A 16,541-nucleotide genomic window follows, 5' to 3' on the forward strand; every position below is an offset into this window, starting at 1 on the left:
TTTTGTGGTTGTTGTGTTTTGTGTGAGAATAACTCCTTGACACTAGGGGTCGCCCCCAACAGGCAGTGGCCCCCCCCCCCCCCCCCCCCCCCGTCCCCTTTGAAACTTCCAGGTAGTCCAAGAACATGGTTCTCAACACTTGGGTGAATGGGAAATGATGAACTCCCTGGCTGCTTCTGGACATGTAGTGGATCAGTGCTGAAGGATGCTTTGAAATGACAAAGTGATTCCCCATCCCCCACCCTTATAACTCCCTGGATCTTTTAAAGGGAGAGATAGCTTCTGGCTTGAGTTCTCTTGCTTTGACTCTCTTGTGTGGCAAAGAGTATGCTGTCTCTCTAGATTCCCCAGATGGGGGTAGATGCATGGACTGTGATCTTTCTCCCTACCCTGATGCTGCTCCCACATGGAGTATGGATTGAACTCTAGGCCCCCACTGCCTTTTCTGCTTTGTATTCCTTTTCCTGGGTAGGCGGTTGAACATTAGCTTCAAAGCGATACTCTATGTGTTTGAGCAGTCTGAGTTTAGTAAATGGAGATGACTGGAGGCAGGGGAAGCTTCTTCATTGGAGAAGATGAATGCTGAAAAGAAAATTGTCCCAAGTCCAGTCATTTTACCAAAAGACAAATGCCGGAAACTGTTTGAACAGGGTAGAGCTGAGGTGAAATGAAAAGTCCCTAATGAGTAATCCTACAAACTGATCTCTGAAGAGCTCTGAAGAGATTTAAGAATCAGCCTCCCAGTAAATGTTAATCATAGTTATAAATTGTCACTAATTTAAATCCATCTTAAATTTATTTTTGTCAAATGTGATTTGTGAGTGTTCTATGTCTATCATTTCTTTTATGTGTAGGAGATAAATACTTGTCCCATACCTGTATATGCAGTATCTTTTTAAATTCCCCTTTTTGGGGAAACCATAGGTATGAGCCTAATCTTAAGCTTTAAAGTATTGGTCCCTAGGACATTAGAATTGAACTTTAAATGTGTGAGAAAATGTGAGGAAAAGGGAATCTCGCCTCCCTCTTATTAATCAATGGGCTTCCCCAGAACTGAAGCCAGTCTGACCTCATGGCTGGGTCCAGATCAGAGGCACCTTTAGTGAGGAAGACGAATAGACATTCCCTGATATGATGAACCCAGTAGGTCTAATCCAGCTTCCACTGCCATTGAAAAGAATAGGCCTGTGTGTCTTAAAAGGAAGAGAAAGAAGCAAAGGAAATTCCTGACTGAGTTGATAGAAGAAAATGAATTCATATCCACATGGAAGAAACTGTTGGGAAATTATATAGATGGGCTGAGGTATCTGTCCACAGTACAGTTACCTACACACACACACACACACACACACACACACACACACACACAAACTAGATGGGGAAAGACAGACTGATTCCAACTGATTGGCAAAAGCTACTCCCTTTATCCACCAGCAGACATGCTCCTGCCGCTTTATAGATAACAGTTTCAGCCGACAGAATTCATTCATTCATGTGCTCCCCCACCCCCTACCGGGCTGTTTGCCAAAGCCCCAGCCCTGAACCCACAGTGCACACTTGCCTGCCATGGGGGGCAGTGCATCTGTGCTGGGCAGGTGGCTTGTGAGTTCCCAGGGTCCTTGACTAACACTGGCTTGCTGTGCCTGCCTGATGGTACTGGGGAACTGGGAGGCTGCCGCTAAACTGCTGGGGGGAAGGTGTTGAGGAGGTGGGGGGGGTGCAAGACTGAGAATTCCCACTTTTTTCTTTCTCCTTTCTGACCAGCTCAAGTAGGGCAAATTGTGTGGTGTGGTGTGTGTGTGTGTGTGTGTGTGCCCTTGAAAGGTGAAGGCGTCTCTGGGTTGATGGGCTGGAAGGAGGATTGAGGTGAAAGCCTTTGTAGTGAGGCATGGAGCAGTACCAATTATAATGCTCATGTGCTGTTTAAGAAAAATAAGAGAAGTGAGCAAAGACTGAGATCAGAAGAGTCTTTCGGGATGAGAGAGAAGATCAACCAGACAGAGGGATTTCTGACATGAATGCCCATTTAGCTTATACCAAGGGGCTAATATGTACCACTACCTCCCCCCCAGGTCTGACCTCCACAGCTCATAGGAACTAGAGAAGGAAGGAATCCGCAAGATCAGTTAGACCAACCTCTTTATTTTAGAGAAGAAAACAAAGGCCCAGAAGTGAATCACTTCCTCAACATCACACAGTAAATAGCAGAACCAAGATAAAGACTCAGGTTTTTTTTTTATTCTGAAGCTAGTGTTTTTTCCTCCACACTACACTGACGACAAAGTGGCGGAGTTAGAGTTTAGGTTGCTCACTTCTTTATCTACACAAATGTTTTGCCCCTTTCCCCTCCAACAGGCTGTCATGACTCCCACCACCCCTACCTAAATGCTCCCTCTTCTCTCTCTTCTTCTCTCCTCTGTCCCCTCCAGAGAGCCATAGGTGAAGTGTTCCAAACCTGGCTGCCTGCCTGACTGTCTCGAAAGGCAGAAACAAGCATCTTACCTGTATGCCAGAGAGGCACAGGTGTGCCTGCGCTGCTTACCCAGCTCACCACCTGCCGGAATCTTGGCGGAGGGTAGACGTGGGATGGGATCCATGGGAAAAGGCAGCCTGGCATAATTAAGAAGGAGAAAAAAAACACAAAACAAAACAATGTTTTCCTTCCTCTCTCTCTCTGTTCATTTCTCTTTTCTCTCTCTCTTTTTTTTCTTCTGCTGGCCCTAATTACTTTCCACTTTAAAATTCTACTGCAACTTGAATTAAGCTGGCCTCGGGCAGGGAAGTCTGGCAAACCCAGAGAAACTTGTTTGTTTGTTTTCTCATCACTCACAATTGGGTGTTCACAGCTCTCTTTCCAGAGAAGGAGATGCCAGCCTTAGCCCGAGGCTCCTGCCTGAAGAAAGAGAAAAGGAGGGACAAGGGGTGGACCTTTTTCCCCCAGCAGGCTGACTATTAATAAATTAAGACTTGTTTTTTATCTCTGCCTCTGCCAAAACAATGGCATCTTCTCAGTGGATGATGTCTTGCCATCTCCTTCAAAGCAGGGGCAGGGGACCATAGTGGAGAAAACACAACTAAGAGTTAGGAAAGCTGGGTTCCAGGACTGCTCATCTGTGTGTCCTTGGCCAAGTCATTTCCTCCCTGGGCCTCAATTTCCCCCTCTGTAAAATGCAGAGGTAGGGTTAGGTGAGTTAGAATCATAGGAGGTTAGATTCCTTGGGATCTTAGGCCCCTTCATTTTTCAAAGAAGGAAACTGAGGTCCAAAAAGGTTCTCCCAAATTCAATTCAGTTCAATACAACAAACATCTATTGAATCTCTACCACAGGGTAGGCAATGAGGGTACAGAGACACAAACAAAACAGTGCCTCCCTTCAAGGAGCTTATAGTCTACTAGAAGAAAACCAGTACAGAGATAAGCAAATACAGTATATATGCAAAGTTAATATAATTTTTTGCAGGGGAGAAAATTAATAACTTGATTAGAAAAAAATCAGGAAAGACCTCCTATAGAAATTAACCCTGAAGGTATGTTTTAAAGAAAACTAGGAATTCTGGGAGGTAGAAGTGAAGACAGAAAACATTTGAAGAATGGGGACAATCTGTGCAAAGGCAAGAGGTGGGAAAGAAATGCTGTATACAAAACAAAGCAAGTAGACCCAGTTTAATAAGGATATGCAGGTCCTACAACCAATTACTTGTAGAACCAAGAAATCCATATGGTCTGACTTACTCCACTGTGTTTTTCTTTGCCTTTCTCTAAGCCTATTCCAGCTCTGACCTTCCAGGGTTCCACAACGCTTTCTGCTGGTGAGGACAAAAGTTAGTAGATAGATGCTCTGTATTCATGGTAAACACTTTCCTGTCCCTTACACAACCTTATAGGGGGAAAGGAAGGAGGGGAGAAAGAGGCTGTCTTCCCTATTGGATTCCCCTCAAACTTGAAAAGATCAGGGATTAGCTGAGCTTTTGGGTACACTTCACTTATGTTGGGGGGAAAAGGTTTGAGTGTTCCAATATTGCCTGAATAATAATTCCCACCTAAGGAGCCCTTTAATGTTTTCAAAGTACTTCCTTCACCGCCTTCTTTCAAGGTTGCTGGTAATGCAAACATTATCAGTTCTTTTTTTTTCAGACAAGGAAACTGAGGCAGAGAGAAGTAAAGTAAATAGCCTAAGGTCACACAGTAGGACTTGACTGCCAGGTTCTTCTGAATGTCAGCCTAGGGTTCTCTTTCCACTCAGCCAATTCTGAGCTTGGAGTGGCCTCAGCCAGTTCTATTTCCTTTCTTCTCCCATCCAGGGAAGGTGCTGGATATATTTCCAGCCCGAATCTGTGGCTCTTACATTATGTATAGATACAAACAAGAGCACAGTGTACCATTTACTCCGCAGCTAGGACTGCGCCTGAACTATTGAAACGCAGATGTCGTCGGCAGAATAACATCTCTCTGGTGGCTTGTCTCCCTGTCTACCTCACTGCCGAGAAATAACTTGCAGTGCTGGATTAAGCTGACAATAAACGCAGGAATTGACTTCAGTGGGAATGAACTTGCTTGACTGTTGACAAGAATTGAAGGCAAGGCCACTTTTCCTGGGGCCCTCGATACTGCTGCTGTGACGGGGGCTGTTGAAGCCTATTGTAGGTGCACTGAGAGACTGGTATAAGGGGTGTGGCCTCAGAGCCACCATGCTGGTCCTAATGTGGTGGCAGGTGTTGACTTTTCCAGTAACTCCCCAAATAGAGCTTTCATTATGAGCACCTGCTAAAGCCCATTCCTTTGCTTGTCTCCTGTGTGTTTGTTTTTTAAGTGAAGCAAGAACTAGAGGCTGAAAAGGATGGATGAAAATACCATACCTTCTCTTTGCATCAGTAAACAGCAAAGGTTTGGGAGAGAGGCATTTGGTCTGTGACTTTCATGGTGGCCCTAGAAAAGAAAGGGTGGTCCAAATATAACATGTGATATAGTAGAAAGGATACTATTTCTGGAGTCAGAGGACCTGGGTTCACATTTTGTTTCTGACCACTTACTACCTGTGTGACCTTTGGCATGTCAGTCAGTGAGTAAGCATTTATTAAGTACCTACCACGTGCCAGGCACTGTCCTAAGTGCTGGAGATACACAAGAAGAAAAAAGATAGTCCTTGCTCTCAAAGATGCCACTTCATCTGCATAGGCCTCAGTTTCCTCAACTGCAAAATGAAAGGGTCAAATTTGATGATCTTCATTTGAGGTAACTTCTAGCTAAAAATCTATGATTCTATGGACCTTGGGAAGCAATTCTGTGCTGTCTGGGCAACCAGAACAGGTGGACTTGGGAAACCAAAGGAGGCTTGCAATACAGCTGAAGGGAGCAGGGCAGAGCTGAGCAGAAAACAGAAGCAAAGGGCAGAGCAGAATGTAGCCCTGGCCAGTAATTGCCCCCCCAAAGCCAGCCCTGAAGTGTGTCTCCCTCAGTGAAGCAGCCTTATTATACATCAATCACCTTCCTCCTGGCCGAAAGGAGGGATGGCAAAGAACGTTTCAGCAGAGGGCACTCAAGTCCTAGGAATCTGTACTTACCAAACCCCTGAATTTGCTCTGTGGCTTCTCAGGGAACTGGAGATCATGAATCTCTGTAACTCGAGCCCTGGGCCTCATCACTCACAGTGATTGTAGTGGTATTGTAGCCAAGAGTGCATCACTCTAAACAAAACACATGCATGTGGGACCTATTCCACTGAACTAATTTAGATAGCACTTGCCGCCCTCCCTCCTCTCCCAAGACGAAAGGGGAGGGGGTGGCTTTCCTTTCCTTTTTCCTTCTTTCCTTCTATCCTTTCTTTTTTCCTTCCTTCCTTCCTTTTTTTTCTTTCTTTCCCTTTGGAGATTCTTAGAGTGCCGATGAATGCCTGTCCTTTCTGCATGCGTCACGTGACAACAACGACTCCCATTTTCAGAGTACTTAGTTCACAAAACCTTATCTTTAGGTCTGCCCTAGAGGTGGGTGGTATCAGTATTATTCAGATCATTTAACAGAAGGGGAAACTCAGACTGAGACAAGTGAAGTGACTACCAATGTCACACAGCAGAGTCAAACCCAAGAGACCCGGCATCTAAAAGCCAGGTCCTCTGATGCCAAGGCTCCTTTCCCACAATGCTAGGCTGCTTTCCACATGTGAGCCTGTGTGGAGACATGAATCTTGTCTGAGAACAGCTGATGAATCTTTTCTGTAATTCTAATAGGATGCCCCTGAACTTGTCCTCTCAGACCCTATTCCTTTTACAAAGAAGTGAAAAGCTGAATTAGAATGTGTGATGCCTAGAAGCACTTCGAGTCCCGAGGTAGGCTCTTAGGGATAAGGGAATGGGGGTGGGGAGGGAGGGGGTGGGTGGGAAGGAGAGTCTGTCAGCTTATTTACTAACAACACCAGTTGCCCAGGAATCTTGACAACTAATTTAAGAAGGGATGCACATATCACACAAAGCTCAGGGAGAGACATGACAGTGGGAAGAAGTAATAAGTGATATATGACTAGCTCTCTTAAACTGGAACAAATAGAAAGTATATTACACATTCTATGGGGAGAGAGAGAGAGAGAGAGAGAGAGAGAGAGAGAGAGAGAGAGAGAGACAGAGACAGAGAGAGAGACAGAGACAGAGAGAGAGACAGAGAGAAAGATGTTGAAATGGGAGTCAGAAGACACAGTTCAAGACCTGGATCTGATCTGCCTGCCGTGGATTGGCTGTGTGACCTTGGGTAAGTCTCTTGCCCTCTTTAGGTTTCAGTTTCCTCAAAAGAGGTATGTAGGGGGTTTGAGGCTGAACTAGATCAGGGGCTTTTAACCTGGGATTCATGGGGTCTGTGAACTTGGATGAGAAAAATGATACTTTTTAAATAATCTGCAACAAAAATTTAGCATTTCCTTCAATTATAAATTTTGACAAAAAAATTCTGAGGAGTCTTTTAGGATTTACCAGACTTCCAAAGGGTTTCATGATACAAAAAAAGGCTAAGAACCCTTGGCCTAGATGGTTTCTAAGATGCTTTGAACAGTAATAGTCTGTGAAGGGCCTTGTGTGTGTATGTGTACACAATGTACACACACACACACACACACACATATATATATATATCCACATATATTTGTGTGTGTATAATGTGTATATGCAATATAGATAGATGACAGATAGGGAGATAGACATAGAAACAATTAGTCTGCACTCCTGTTCACAGAATATGACTAAAACTCAGAAAAGTGTGTTTTGAGGCATCTTGGCTGAGCTGCAGGTGCCATCCTGGTGTCATGCATAGCATCTCCCTGTGACCCAGGAGAGACATTTCATTGGCCCTCAGCTGTCCTCTTCTTCTTTACTCAGTCTCTTATGTGGTTCACACTGCAGAGTTTTGGGGGAGAATGGGGAGAAGGTTCCTCTGTCTCATGTAAACCAAGAGCAAGAAAGGAGGAGCCCTTACCCAGGCTAAGAGAATTCATCCAGCTGAAAGAGACTTCAGAATCTATCTTGTCCAAACTTCTCATTTTACAGAAAAGGAAGCTGAGATCCAGAGAGGTCAAGAGACTTGCTCAAGGTCATATAGTTAACAGCAGGGCAGGACTAGAAGTCAGGTTTTTTTTTTTTCCTTCTAACACTCTACTTTTGAGAGGGTCAGTCTCACGAGCAGTTGTGGGCAGCTAGGTAACACAGTGGATAGAGTGCTGGGCTGGGAGTCAGGAAGACCTGAGTTCAAATCTAGCCTCAGATACTTCTTAGCTGTGCGACCCTCAGCAAGTCACTTAATTTCTGTTTATCTGTTTCTACATCTGTAAAATGGGTTCCACAATTGCACCTACCTCATAAGGTTGTTGTGAGAATCAAATGGGATGTGCCTGGTACATAGCAAGCTTTATATAAATTTTAGTTATTGTTATTTTTATTATTATTAGCCAGTTAAAGCCTTGGTGGCATTGGTAGGGACAAAATGAGAGTGTTCCCACACCAAGCAAAAAAAAAAAAATCAACTGGGACTGGGGACAACACCAGCAGAGCTAGTCCCCTTTCTGCCCTGAGTCATTTCTTTATCTGGTGTCTCAGGATAGACCATCCTAACAAGACTAAGGTCTCGATATCTTAGTAGGATTATTTCTTTAGGAGAGCTACCTAAGATCTAGCTACATCTCCACACTCAAGGGGACACTCTAGCCCCCTTTGGGACATCAGAGAAGACATGTAGATCCTGTTCCAGCTTCTGTTTTTTAATGAGCTAAGAGGGGGCAAACAGCCTCATGTGTCCCTATATCCTGGGATCACAAAGGATTTTCAGTAGTTTTATTTTCTCTTCTCCCTGGCCACTCCCAAAGTGTTATTGCAAGGGTAATTTTACCCTTTCCCTTCTATCTACCCTCTTTCTAATCCCTCTCTCCTCCATTTCTTGGCTAACATATTGGCCTAGTCCCTTAGCATTTCCCCTGTCCCAGTATCCTGTACACACTTTCCCTCTTCTGGAAGTATCTCCTCCAAAAGCCATCTAACTACCCCTGCACCCCAATCCCCCCACTCCCACATATTTAGGGCCTGCTGATTTCTTCTGTTCATCATTTCCTTCCTGCCACAATCTCTCCTTTCATTCTTGCCCTGTACACTGGCAATTTTATTCTTGGAAAATCAGGCCTTTCCTCTCCTTCAGCAAGATAGCCCTGTTACATATCTATGATGAGCCTGAAGGCTTTGGAAATACCCAAGTTACAATCAACCTGGGCGGGGGGAGACTTTGAGGTGAACTCCTCCCCCAAGACAAGGAATTCCCCTCTTGAGTGTTCTGTCCTGGGACTTAGAGGACATTGGGGAGCACCTAGTTGGTGCCCCTGGGAGGGCACCTTTGCCCTCTCTAAGTAATCCTTTCTTCTATTTAGCACTTAGAACCTTATACCTGGCACATAGTATAAATACTTGGTGACTCACTTGTTCACCTCTGTCCTTTCATTCTACCTAGAAGAGAGTGAGGGTGGCTTCCTTTCCTCAGAACACTCCACCCTTTTATGGAAGGTCTTGACTGCAGCTTTCCCGCTGCTGCTGCCTCTCTGCCCTTCCCTCTTTTCTCTGGGGCCCCATTTTCCAGTGACTGCCCTAGGAAACCAGCCACTCTTTTTCGAAGAACTGAACCGGATAAAGACAAAATACCCTTTGGTTCCTACTGGAAGATGTTGGGGGAAAACATTTTTCTTTTAAAGCAAGCTTTTGGTTGATGCCCTCATGAGAGGTGTAGAAACTTTTTTCTTTCTTTGCTTCTTGTCCCCTCTCGCCCTCCCTCCCTTGCAAAGTCAGAACCTCCATTTCAGGCAGAATAGACTTCCTTCCCTCTCCTTTTCCATTTATGATAAGCCCTAGAAGACTGCACCGGCCACTGGCCCTCCCTCTCTCTCAAAGGCCCAGCCCCTGTGTTCCGACAAGGAAGAATGAAGTAGTGAGGAAAATGCAAAGGATGAATGGATATAGATCCATCGGATGTGTGTAAGAAAATGGAAAATTTGTTTTTCAGATGTTGGGGGCCTGCTCCTGCTAGACAGCTGGCAAGAGAGAGAAATTGGAAATGACGTAGAGATCAAACCATTTAAATGAAGAAAATGAATACACATAGGAGCCTAGCCCCAGCCGGACAGATCCTCGTATTCGTCTACTGTAGTCCTACCGCTTTGTCTCTGTCGAAAAGGTCATTAAGCTCGTCTAACCGCGTAATTCCTATCTTCTCGGGGGCGCGGTTCCCTCCCAGACTTCTTTCATTTACCACAGAGAAACACTTGAAAAAAATTTATTATCTCCTATAATAAACAAGGTGCTTTCATTAACCCTTCCAGGGGCACACCCCTCCCCCTACGGGCCCCGCTTCTCCGCTAGAGAAAGCCTGGAGTTTGGTTCCTGCCACTGGCTGAACCCGCATCCACTCTCCTTTGAGGGACACCTGCTCCCGACCCTGCACCAACTCCTAAAGGGTGCCCAGTTTGGGGGGGGGGGCTAAAGGGTTGGAAGGGCATGGTGCTGGCTGCGGAGTGTGAGGATGGTGGGGGACCGACTGCCTTAGGTCTCCCGATTTCTTCGAGTCGGGGTTCAGTACTCACCCACTCCTTCCCGAGATAAACAGATATTCTCTATTTGACCTGGTTTCCAGAGCTTTGAGAGCTGGGTTATCCCCCGTCCAACCCCGACGGCTCTCCTCCTATTGTAAATGGGCATCCCTTTAGGGCATCCATCCCCACCCCTCTAGTCCTTTTCTTCTTGCCCCCGCCCTGTCTGCTCTTTACCCAGAGTTTTGGAGGGACCTGGGCCAGTCGAAGAGCAGTCTGGCGTCGGAACTGAGAGTTACGGATTTGGGCCCCTGGTCTTTTCCGCTCCCACCCTGCAGATCTCCTCCCTGTTGTCCCACTCTCCCTCGGCCTTGCAAAGGAAGGAGCGTTGCTCCCAGAAACCGCCTTCCGAAGCAGAGGGTCCTCTGGCCAGGCCCAGGCCCTAGGGCTCTCTCAGCCAAGGGGGCGAGGTGGGGAGGACAGGAAAAAAGCAAAGGGGCCTGGGAGAGAGAGGAGAAGCAGAAAAAGAGAGGCCAGCTCCAGGCGGCTTCTACATTCAGCCTATGGCCCTCCTCCTCTGCCCGGCCTGACTAGATCCACTCAATCACCGCAGTGTTCTCTTGTAGGTGTGAGCTTATAGGCATGTGCTTCGGGCGAATGTGAACTGTGTGTGTACGGGTGGGTGTAAGCGACTGTATGTGCTCATTTGTATGTGTGTGAGTAGGGGTACGTGTGTGAGCAGGTGTGTGTGTGAGACAGAGAGAGAGACAGAGACAGAGACAGAGACAGAGAGAATGTGGATGTGCGTGTGTGAAAGCATTATCTGTACGTGTGTGTAAAAGAGCGTGTTCTAGTGTGCACGAGTGTGAGAGCGCTGATGTGTGTGTGTGTGTGTGCGTGCGTGCGCGTGTCACTCCACTCCGGGGCTTTGTGCAAGCCCGGGCGATAGCATCAGCGGCGAGGAGGAGGGGACAGAGAGACGCGTGCAGCCCGCCCGCCAGCCCGGCAGCCGGTGCAGGTGGGAGCCCGCGCCGGAGTCGGAGCCGGAGCCGGAGCCGGAGCCGGAGCCGGAGCCGGAGCCGGAGCTGGAGCCAGAGCCCGAGCCGGAACGGTCGTGTAGGCTGAGGAAGAGCGCAGCGGCGAGCCTCGCCTAGAAGGGAGCTCGGGTCGGGTCGGGGTCGGAATCAGGGTCGCCAGAGGGCGCGGAACCCGGCACCACTTGCGCAGCTGGCTGGCTAGCGGGCGGGCGCTGGCGGGCGGGCTTCCCAGTAAGATGTGCAGAGCGCACCGGGGCGCTCCTGACTCGCAGCCCCGCTCCGGACTCGGGCTCTGTGGCCAGGAGGCGGCGGCTACGGCCGCCGTGGTGGAGACCGTGAAGGCGGCGGCGGCGGCGGCGGAGGCTCCCGGGCTGCGCGCCGGCTGGTAGAGCGGCCGCCCCAGGGAGCGGAGCAGCCCGCCACGGCCGCGCCCCGGGGAGGCTCGGCGCCCAACGATGACCCGTCCCTGGCGGCGTCTCCAGAGTCTGGTTTGGGAATACTGGGCCGGGCTCCTGGTTTGCGTGCTCTGGATTCAGGACTCCCGGGGAATGCCCCATGTCATCCGGATAGGTAAGGGTTCCGCTGGGCGCTCCCGTCAGCCCGCTCCCTCCCTGAATCCCTGCTTTCTTCCCTGAGCCCGGGCACATTCGGCCACCCACCCACTCCCCAGCTTGGCCGAAGCCCCTTGGTTTGTACTGCTGTTCCTTGGGGCGGGGCGGACAGGGACAGGCAGGACTGGTGTGGGGGTGGCCAAACTGTCTCTGGGCCCTCTATCCCCATCATTTCCGCCCCGATTCAAGCCTAGGGAACTCTCCCTTTCCATTCCGGCAAGCGGGGACCGTGCTTAGGAGCTGTTTTCTCCCTGTCTCCCGATCTCCTTCAGGAATTAAGTCCCCCAGCCTGGCTCCTTGTCCACACTTCTCCTGACCCAGGAGGGGGCTCAGGAGGACCAGAGGCTCAGAGGTGGTGTGTGTGTGTGTGTGTGTGTGTGTGTGTGTGTGTATGTGTGTGTTTGAGTGAAGATCCCCAATTCCGACCCCCTCCTCACCTTCAGTACTCGGGTCTCTTGGCAGGGTTAGGGGCAGCAAGGGGACGACCTTCAAGGCTGGAATCCAGGCGATGGGCAGGGAGTCGGGATCAGGCTTGGAGCCATGGAGATGGAGCTGGGCGGAGGTGGGGGAGGGTCGAGGGTGCAGCAAACTTCAGGCTCTTTCATGCTGGGCCGTTCACTTCTGCAGGCTTCTCTTCTCAGTGGCCGCCCCCAGCCTTATTGGGCCTGAGGAACATGGGCGGGAGACAACCCAATGGGGACCTGACTATTTTGGGACTTGGGCTTTCAGGCTTCCCTCGGGGCAGGGCGTGCATCTGGAGTCCCGCACCCCGGGGCACAGCTTGGCCAGACCTCCTGATAGAAAGTGATCGTCTCAGTCTTGCTTAGCCCCCCCCCCCCCCCCCCCAGAGCTCTCCTCCATGGTTGAGGAAGCATGGTGCGGACTAAGGGAGGAAAATCTGAAGTGGAGGGCATATTTCGATTTTTTTTTAAGTTACCACAAACTGGCCGAACAGCTTCTGGATTGCAGCTATAACCAGCCTGGTGGAGAGCTGGAGCTGACTATTCCTCCTGTTTGTTTCTAACCGAGGCAGTAACTCGGGGAATCCAACTTTGTTTTCTATCTCATTCGCCCTCTGGCCTGTCGTGGGTAGCTCTGGCTTTTTGTGTCTGTATGAGGGGTAAATGGTGCAGTGTGTAAAGGAGGAGGGGTAGAGTGGGCGCCCAGCTGAGCGCCGGTGTTGCCCCAGGCCCCCTGGGGAACAGAATTCTCAATATAAGAGGTATGGCTCTGTAGGTATCTCTGACTTGGTTAGTGAAGAGCCTGTTTATTCCCCTTGTATCCTCCAGAACAACATGAGAGGGAAAGCCGAGGTCCCATAGGAATCATCTGCAACCCCTCCCCCTTCCTTCTTATAAGTGCCAAGGAGGGGGTCTCCTTCAGCCTTGGTGAGTCTGGGCTCTTGCCTTGGGCCGCCACTCGCCATTCTGCCTGCACTAGATTGGGAGTAGAGGGAGAGAATACTGTCTCTGTTGAAGATTGGGCTTTTAAATCAGCCAAAATCTGTGCCTTTGGACCTCACAGAAGCTTTTTCTTGGAGTTTTCCTGTCTTCCTCCACTCTTCCTCCCACCCTAGGTCCAGGGACCTCTTTCTGGTGTTATGGAACCTACTAAGCACATCTAGTCAGTGGGCAGCCCACAAGTCCTATCTCTTAAAACTGGGGCCTTTCTCTGGGCTGATTTTGAGGAGTGTGTTCAATTCAGAGGCAAGGAAGGCAGTAGGGTTTTACATCTCATACAATACTTTCCCTTTGCCCCCCCCCTTCCCCACTTCAGAGTTAACCATTTGCAGCCCTTGGGCGATGTTACTTGGTCATTAAGGATTTTTCCTCCTCCCTCTGTTACCTTCCTCTACTCCACCACAACTACCTACTACCCCCAGGACTTGCTGCTCCACTATCTGAGGAAAGGCCCCCCTTCTTTTTCATTCTTTTTTTTTTTGAGTGTAGATCGAAGGGCTACAGACCTTCTGCAGTAGGGTGCCCTTGGAGAGGCTGAGAAGGGGAAATATGCAGGGGGTGAGGGCAAGGGTGGGGAGAATATGGGTGCCCATGGGGCCTCTGAGGCCAACTCACGCATTGCAGATACGACTGTCTTTCCCGCTTTCCCCTCTGTATATGTGTGCGTGGGTGGGGGGAGAAAGATGGTGATGAGGGGGGTGGATATTGAATAGACCTCTGAGTCTATGTGTTGTTTTTGACTATGGTCTCAGTCCATTTTCAGTGACCCTTTGGGAGATAACCTAAACTTGAGGATTGTAGTACTCTGTAGGATGGGTATGCATGTGTTCTTAGGGAGGGCAATCCAAGTCCCATGGACTTGGGGGGGGGCAGAGGATGAAGTTAGTGAGTTACTAGCCAACAAACCTTCACCAAACATGGTAAATTGCTTATCGGAGGATGTCCCTCCCCTTGTAACTAAGATGGCTGATGGGGTCAGGGTCTCCCCATTGAAATGTGGCACATTGCCCAGGCCCACCAGCCTGCCTCCCCCTCCCTGGGGCTCACTATGTAATAGCATAATTAAAGGAGGGCAAAGCACCGGCTTCTCTAATCTTCTTCATATTAAACCCCGGGATTAATTATCATGTGTCAGACCTGGCCATTCATATCCCAGGCACCCTGGTCCCATTTTATTCTCAGGGTAGAGCAGACAACTGTGTAGATGCCAAACGTGACTGCCAGTGAGGGTGCCAACCCTGAAAAGAAGAGGCAGTGGTTGGGGTAGCATTCTTAGCTCCCTCGAACATTCCCCCGAGAGGACTGAGTCTGCCAAACTGCCCCTACACCAGCTCTGATGGCCTTTTCAGAGAGGGAGAGAACTATGCTCAACCTATACCCAGTCAGCACCACCCCTAAGCAGAATTCTCCCAAGCACCCCCACTCCAGTGACCTCATTGTCTAGATAGGTGTCATTACTAGGCCGGTCAGAAGGGAGAGGGGTCTGGTGCTAAGGTGGAGACACGGAGTGCAGGTCCTGCAAACAGTCCGTGTTTATTGCCGAGTCCCATATTGCCACTTGCTGCCTTCACACTCAGGGCTTTTTTTCCCTTCAGGTTGGGGACACTGAAGGAAGCTTCCTCTGCAGGTGTGGGGGAAGAGGGGGCTTTTGGACTTGAAGAGGGGCAGTTTTTACTCTTCTGTTTATTGGCCTCTTTGGAGGCTCAAATTTTCGTTCAGACAGGGAGCCCAGGAGGGAGCCCTGTCGCGTGACGGAGTGTTTGAACAATCCATCTTGAATAGATGAATTGCTCTGCTCTGTCTTTTTGTAATTGTGTCTATCAGAGGAAGAGGTCAAGGCATTGATTGCTTGGATGGGTGGCAAGTAAGAAAGGAGAGCGATGGAGGGAGGAAGAGAGAGGGAGAGAGAATAATTGGATTGTAGCCCAAGGAGAAAAAAAAAACCCCAACATTGATTATTTCATATGAATATGTGGGAGATGTATTCTCTGTGTGATCACCAAGTGTTGCTCTTTGAAGGTTTACAAAGCATATTGTAGGATATTATTATTATTGTTGTCATTGTTGTTCAAATGAATCTGGTCTTAATTCACTGCAACAGTTATAATGGATGGGCTGATCAGTCAAGAGTGCTTCAATGACATGATGCAGGGATCAGAATTTCCTGGTGATGTCACCTTTTAGGTCTAAAATTCTAGGAATGATACAGTTAGAAAGTCTACTGGGAAGAGTCCTGGATGGAGTGTCAGTTCTGCTGGCATTGTGTGACCTTGGGACAATCTTTTTTTTCCTCCCTGGCCCTCAGTTTCCAGTTATATAAAATGAGAAGGTTGGACTAGTTGGTATCTAAGGTCCCTTTCCACTTATCGTGTTTCAACGGAAAGATTTCTGGATTTAAATTCTAATTGCCTGGGTTCAAATATTACCTCTGCTTGTCTGTCTATGTGAATTTGGGCAAATTATTACTTAACCTTTCTGGGTCTCAGTTTCCTCCATTAGACTAGATGAGCCCTGAGATCCTTTCCAGTTCTAAATGCATGATGCTGTGCTGTTCTGTGATTTCCATGATTCTTTGCAGTTGAAACCCAGAGACAATTTTGATATAAGAGAGGAATAAAGTGTTGAGCTATGCAGTCTAGTATTGAGATGGAAAACCATGATTTCAAGGCAGGAGGCATGGAAGGCCAGGAATGATGTCCCAATGCCCCTGTGGGTGATAAAAACTTTGAATGGAGCCAGGGCAAAGGAAAAAGTCCGCTGCTGAGCCCAGCAGAGCTAGGAAGCTGATGGAGAGCCCAGCTTGACTGCTTCCCTCAAAATACTGACAAGGAACCTGGTTAATGGGTCATGGGCTTCCTGAATGTATATGGGGCCCCTGCCTGAGCAAAAATCCACAGTTACTCGAGTATGCATAGTCCGGGAGAGGGGGCTTCCCCCAGCAACCTTGAAGAGGCCTGCAGCTCTTCATGTCAGTTCAGCCAAATGGTCCTGAACAACTGTCTTTGAGTTCGGGAGCTGCTGCGAGTGAAACAATGAGAAATTTCTGGCGGTGACTGGTGATTCGATGAAACATCCCTGTGTAGCAGCAGACAGGAGCTGAATGAAGATCAATAGGGCCCCCCCCCCCCCCGAAAGTAAATAGCTTCAGACAAGTAGCTTCCTGCCACCTGGGAGTGGCTGAGGGGCCTTAGAAAGCATTCAATTCAGGAGTTTGTGCCTCTCCACCTACCAGCTCCGCTGCCGCCGCCAACCCCAGTCTCCACCTCCCCTTTCTCCGTTGTGAGCTTAATTTCTTCTGGATGTGGGCCTCACACTGTGTTACATAGCTTTTTGACGTCAGGTTGAACTGTGTGTGTGTGTGTGTGTGTGTGTGTGTGTGTGTGTGTGTGTGTGT

At 48.7% G+C, this 16,541-nt stretch overlaps 1 protein-coding gene across 1 annotated transcript in view; it reads left to right on the plus strand.

Annotated features, from left to right (window-relative positions):
- The first annotated feature begins 11,531 nt into the window (after positions 1 to 11,531).
- The window catches only part of GRIK3 (glutamate ionotropic receptor kainate type subunit 3), a 308,237-nt gene continuing 303,227 nt past the window's right edge, over positions 11,532 to 16,541 (plus strand). Inside the window, exon 1 of the mRNA XM_027864465.1 lies at positions 11,532 to 11,646. Coding sequence (XP_027720266.1) covers positions 11,532 to 11,646 — 115 coding nt within the window. The remainder of the gene's footprint in view (positions 11,647 to 16,541) is intronic.

This window comes from Vombatus ursinus, unplaced genomic scaffold (assembly GCF_900497805.2).
Source record: "Vombatus ursinus unplaced genomic scaffold, bare-nosed wombat genome assembly UNPS02014775.1, whole genome shotgun sequence".
Taxonomy (NCBI): Eukaryota; Metazoa; Chordata; class Mammalia; order Diprotodontia; family Vombatidae; genus Vombatus; species Vombatus ursinus.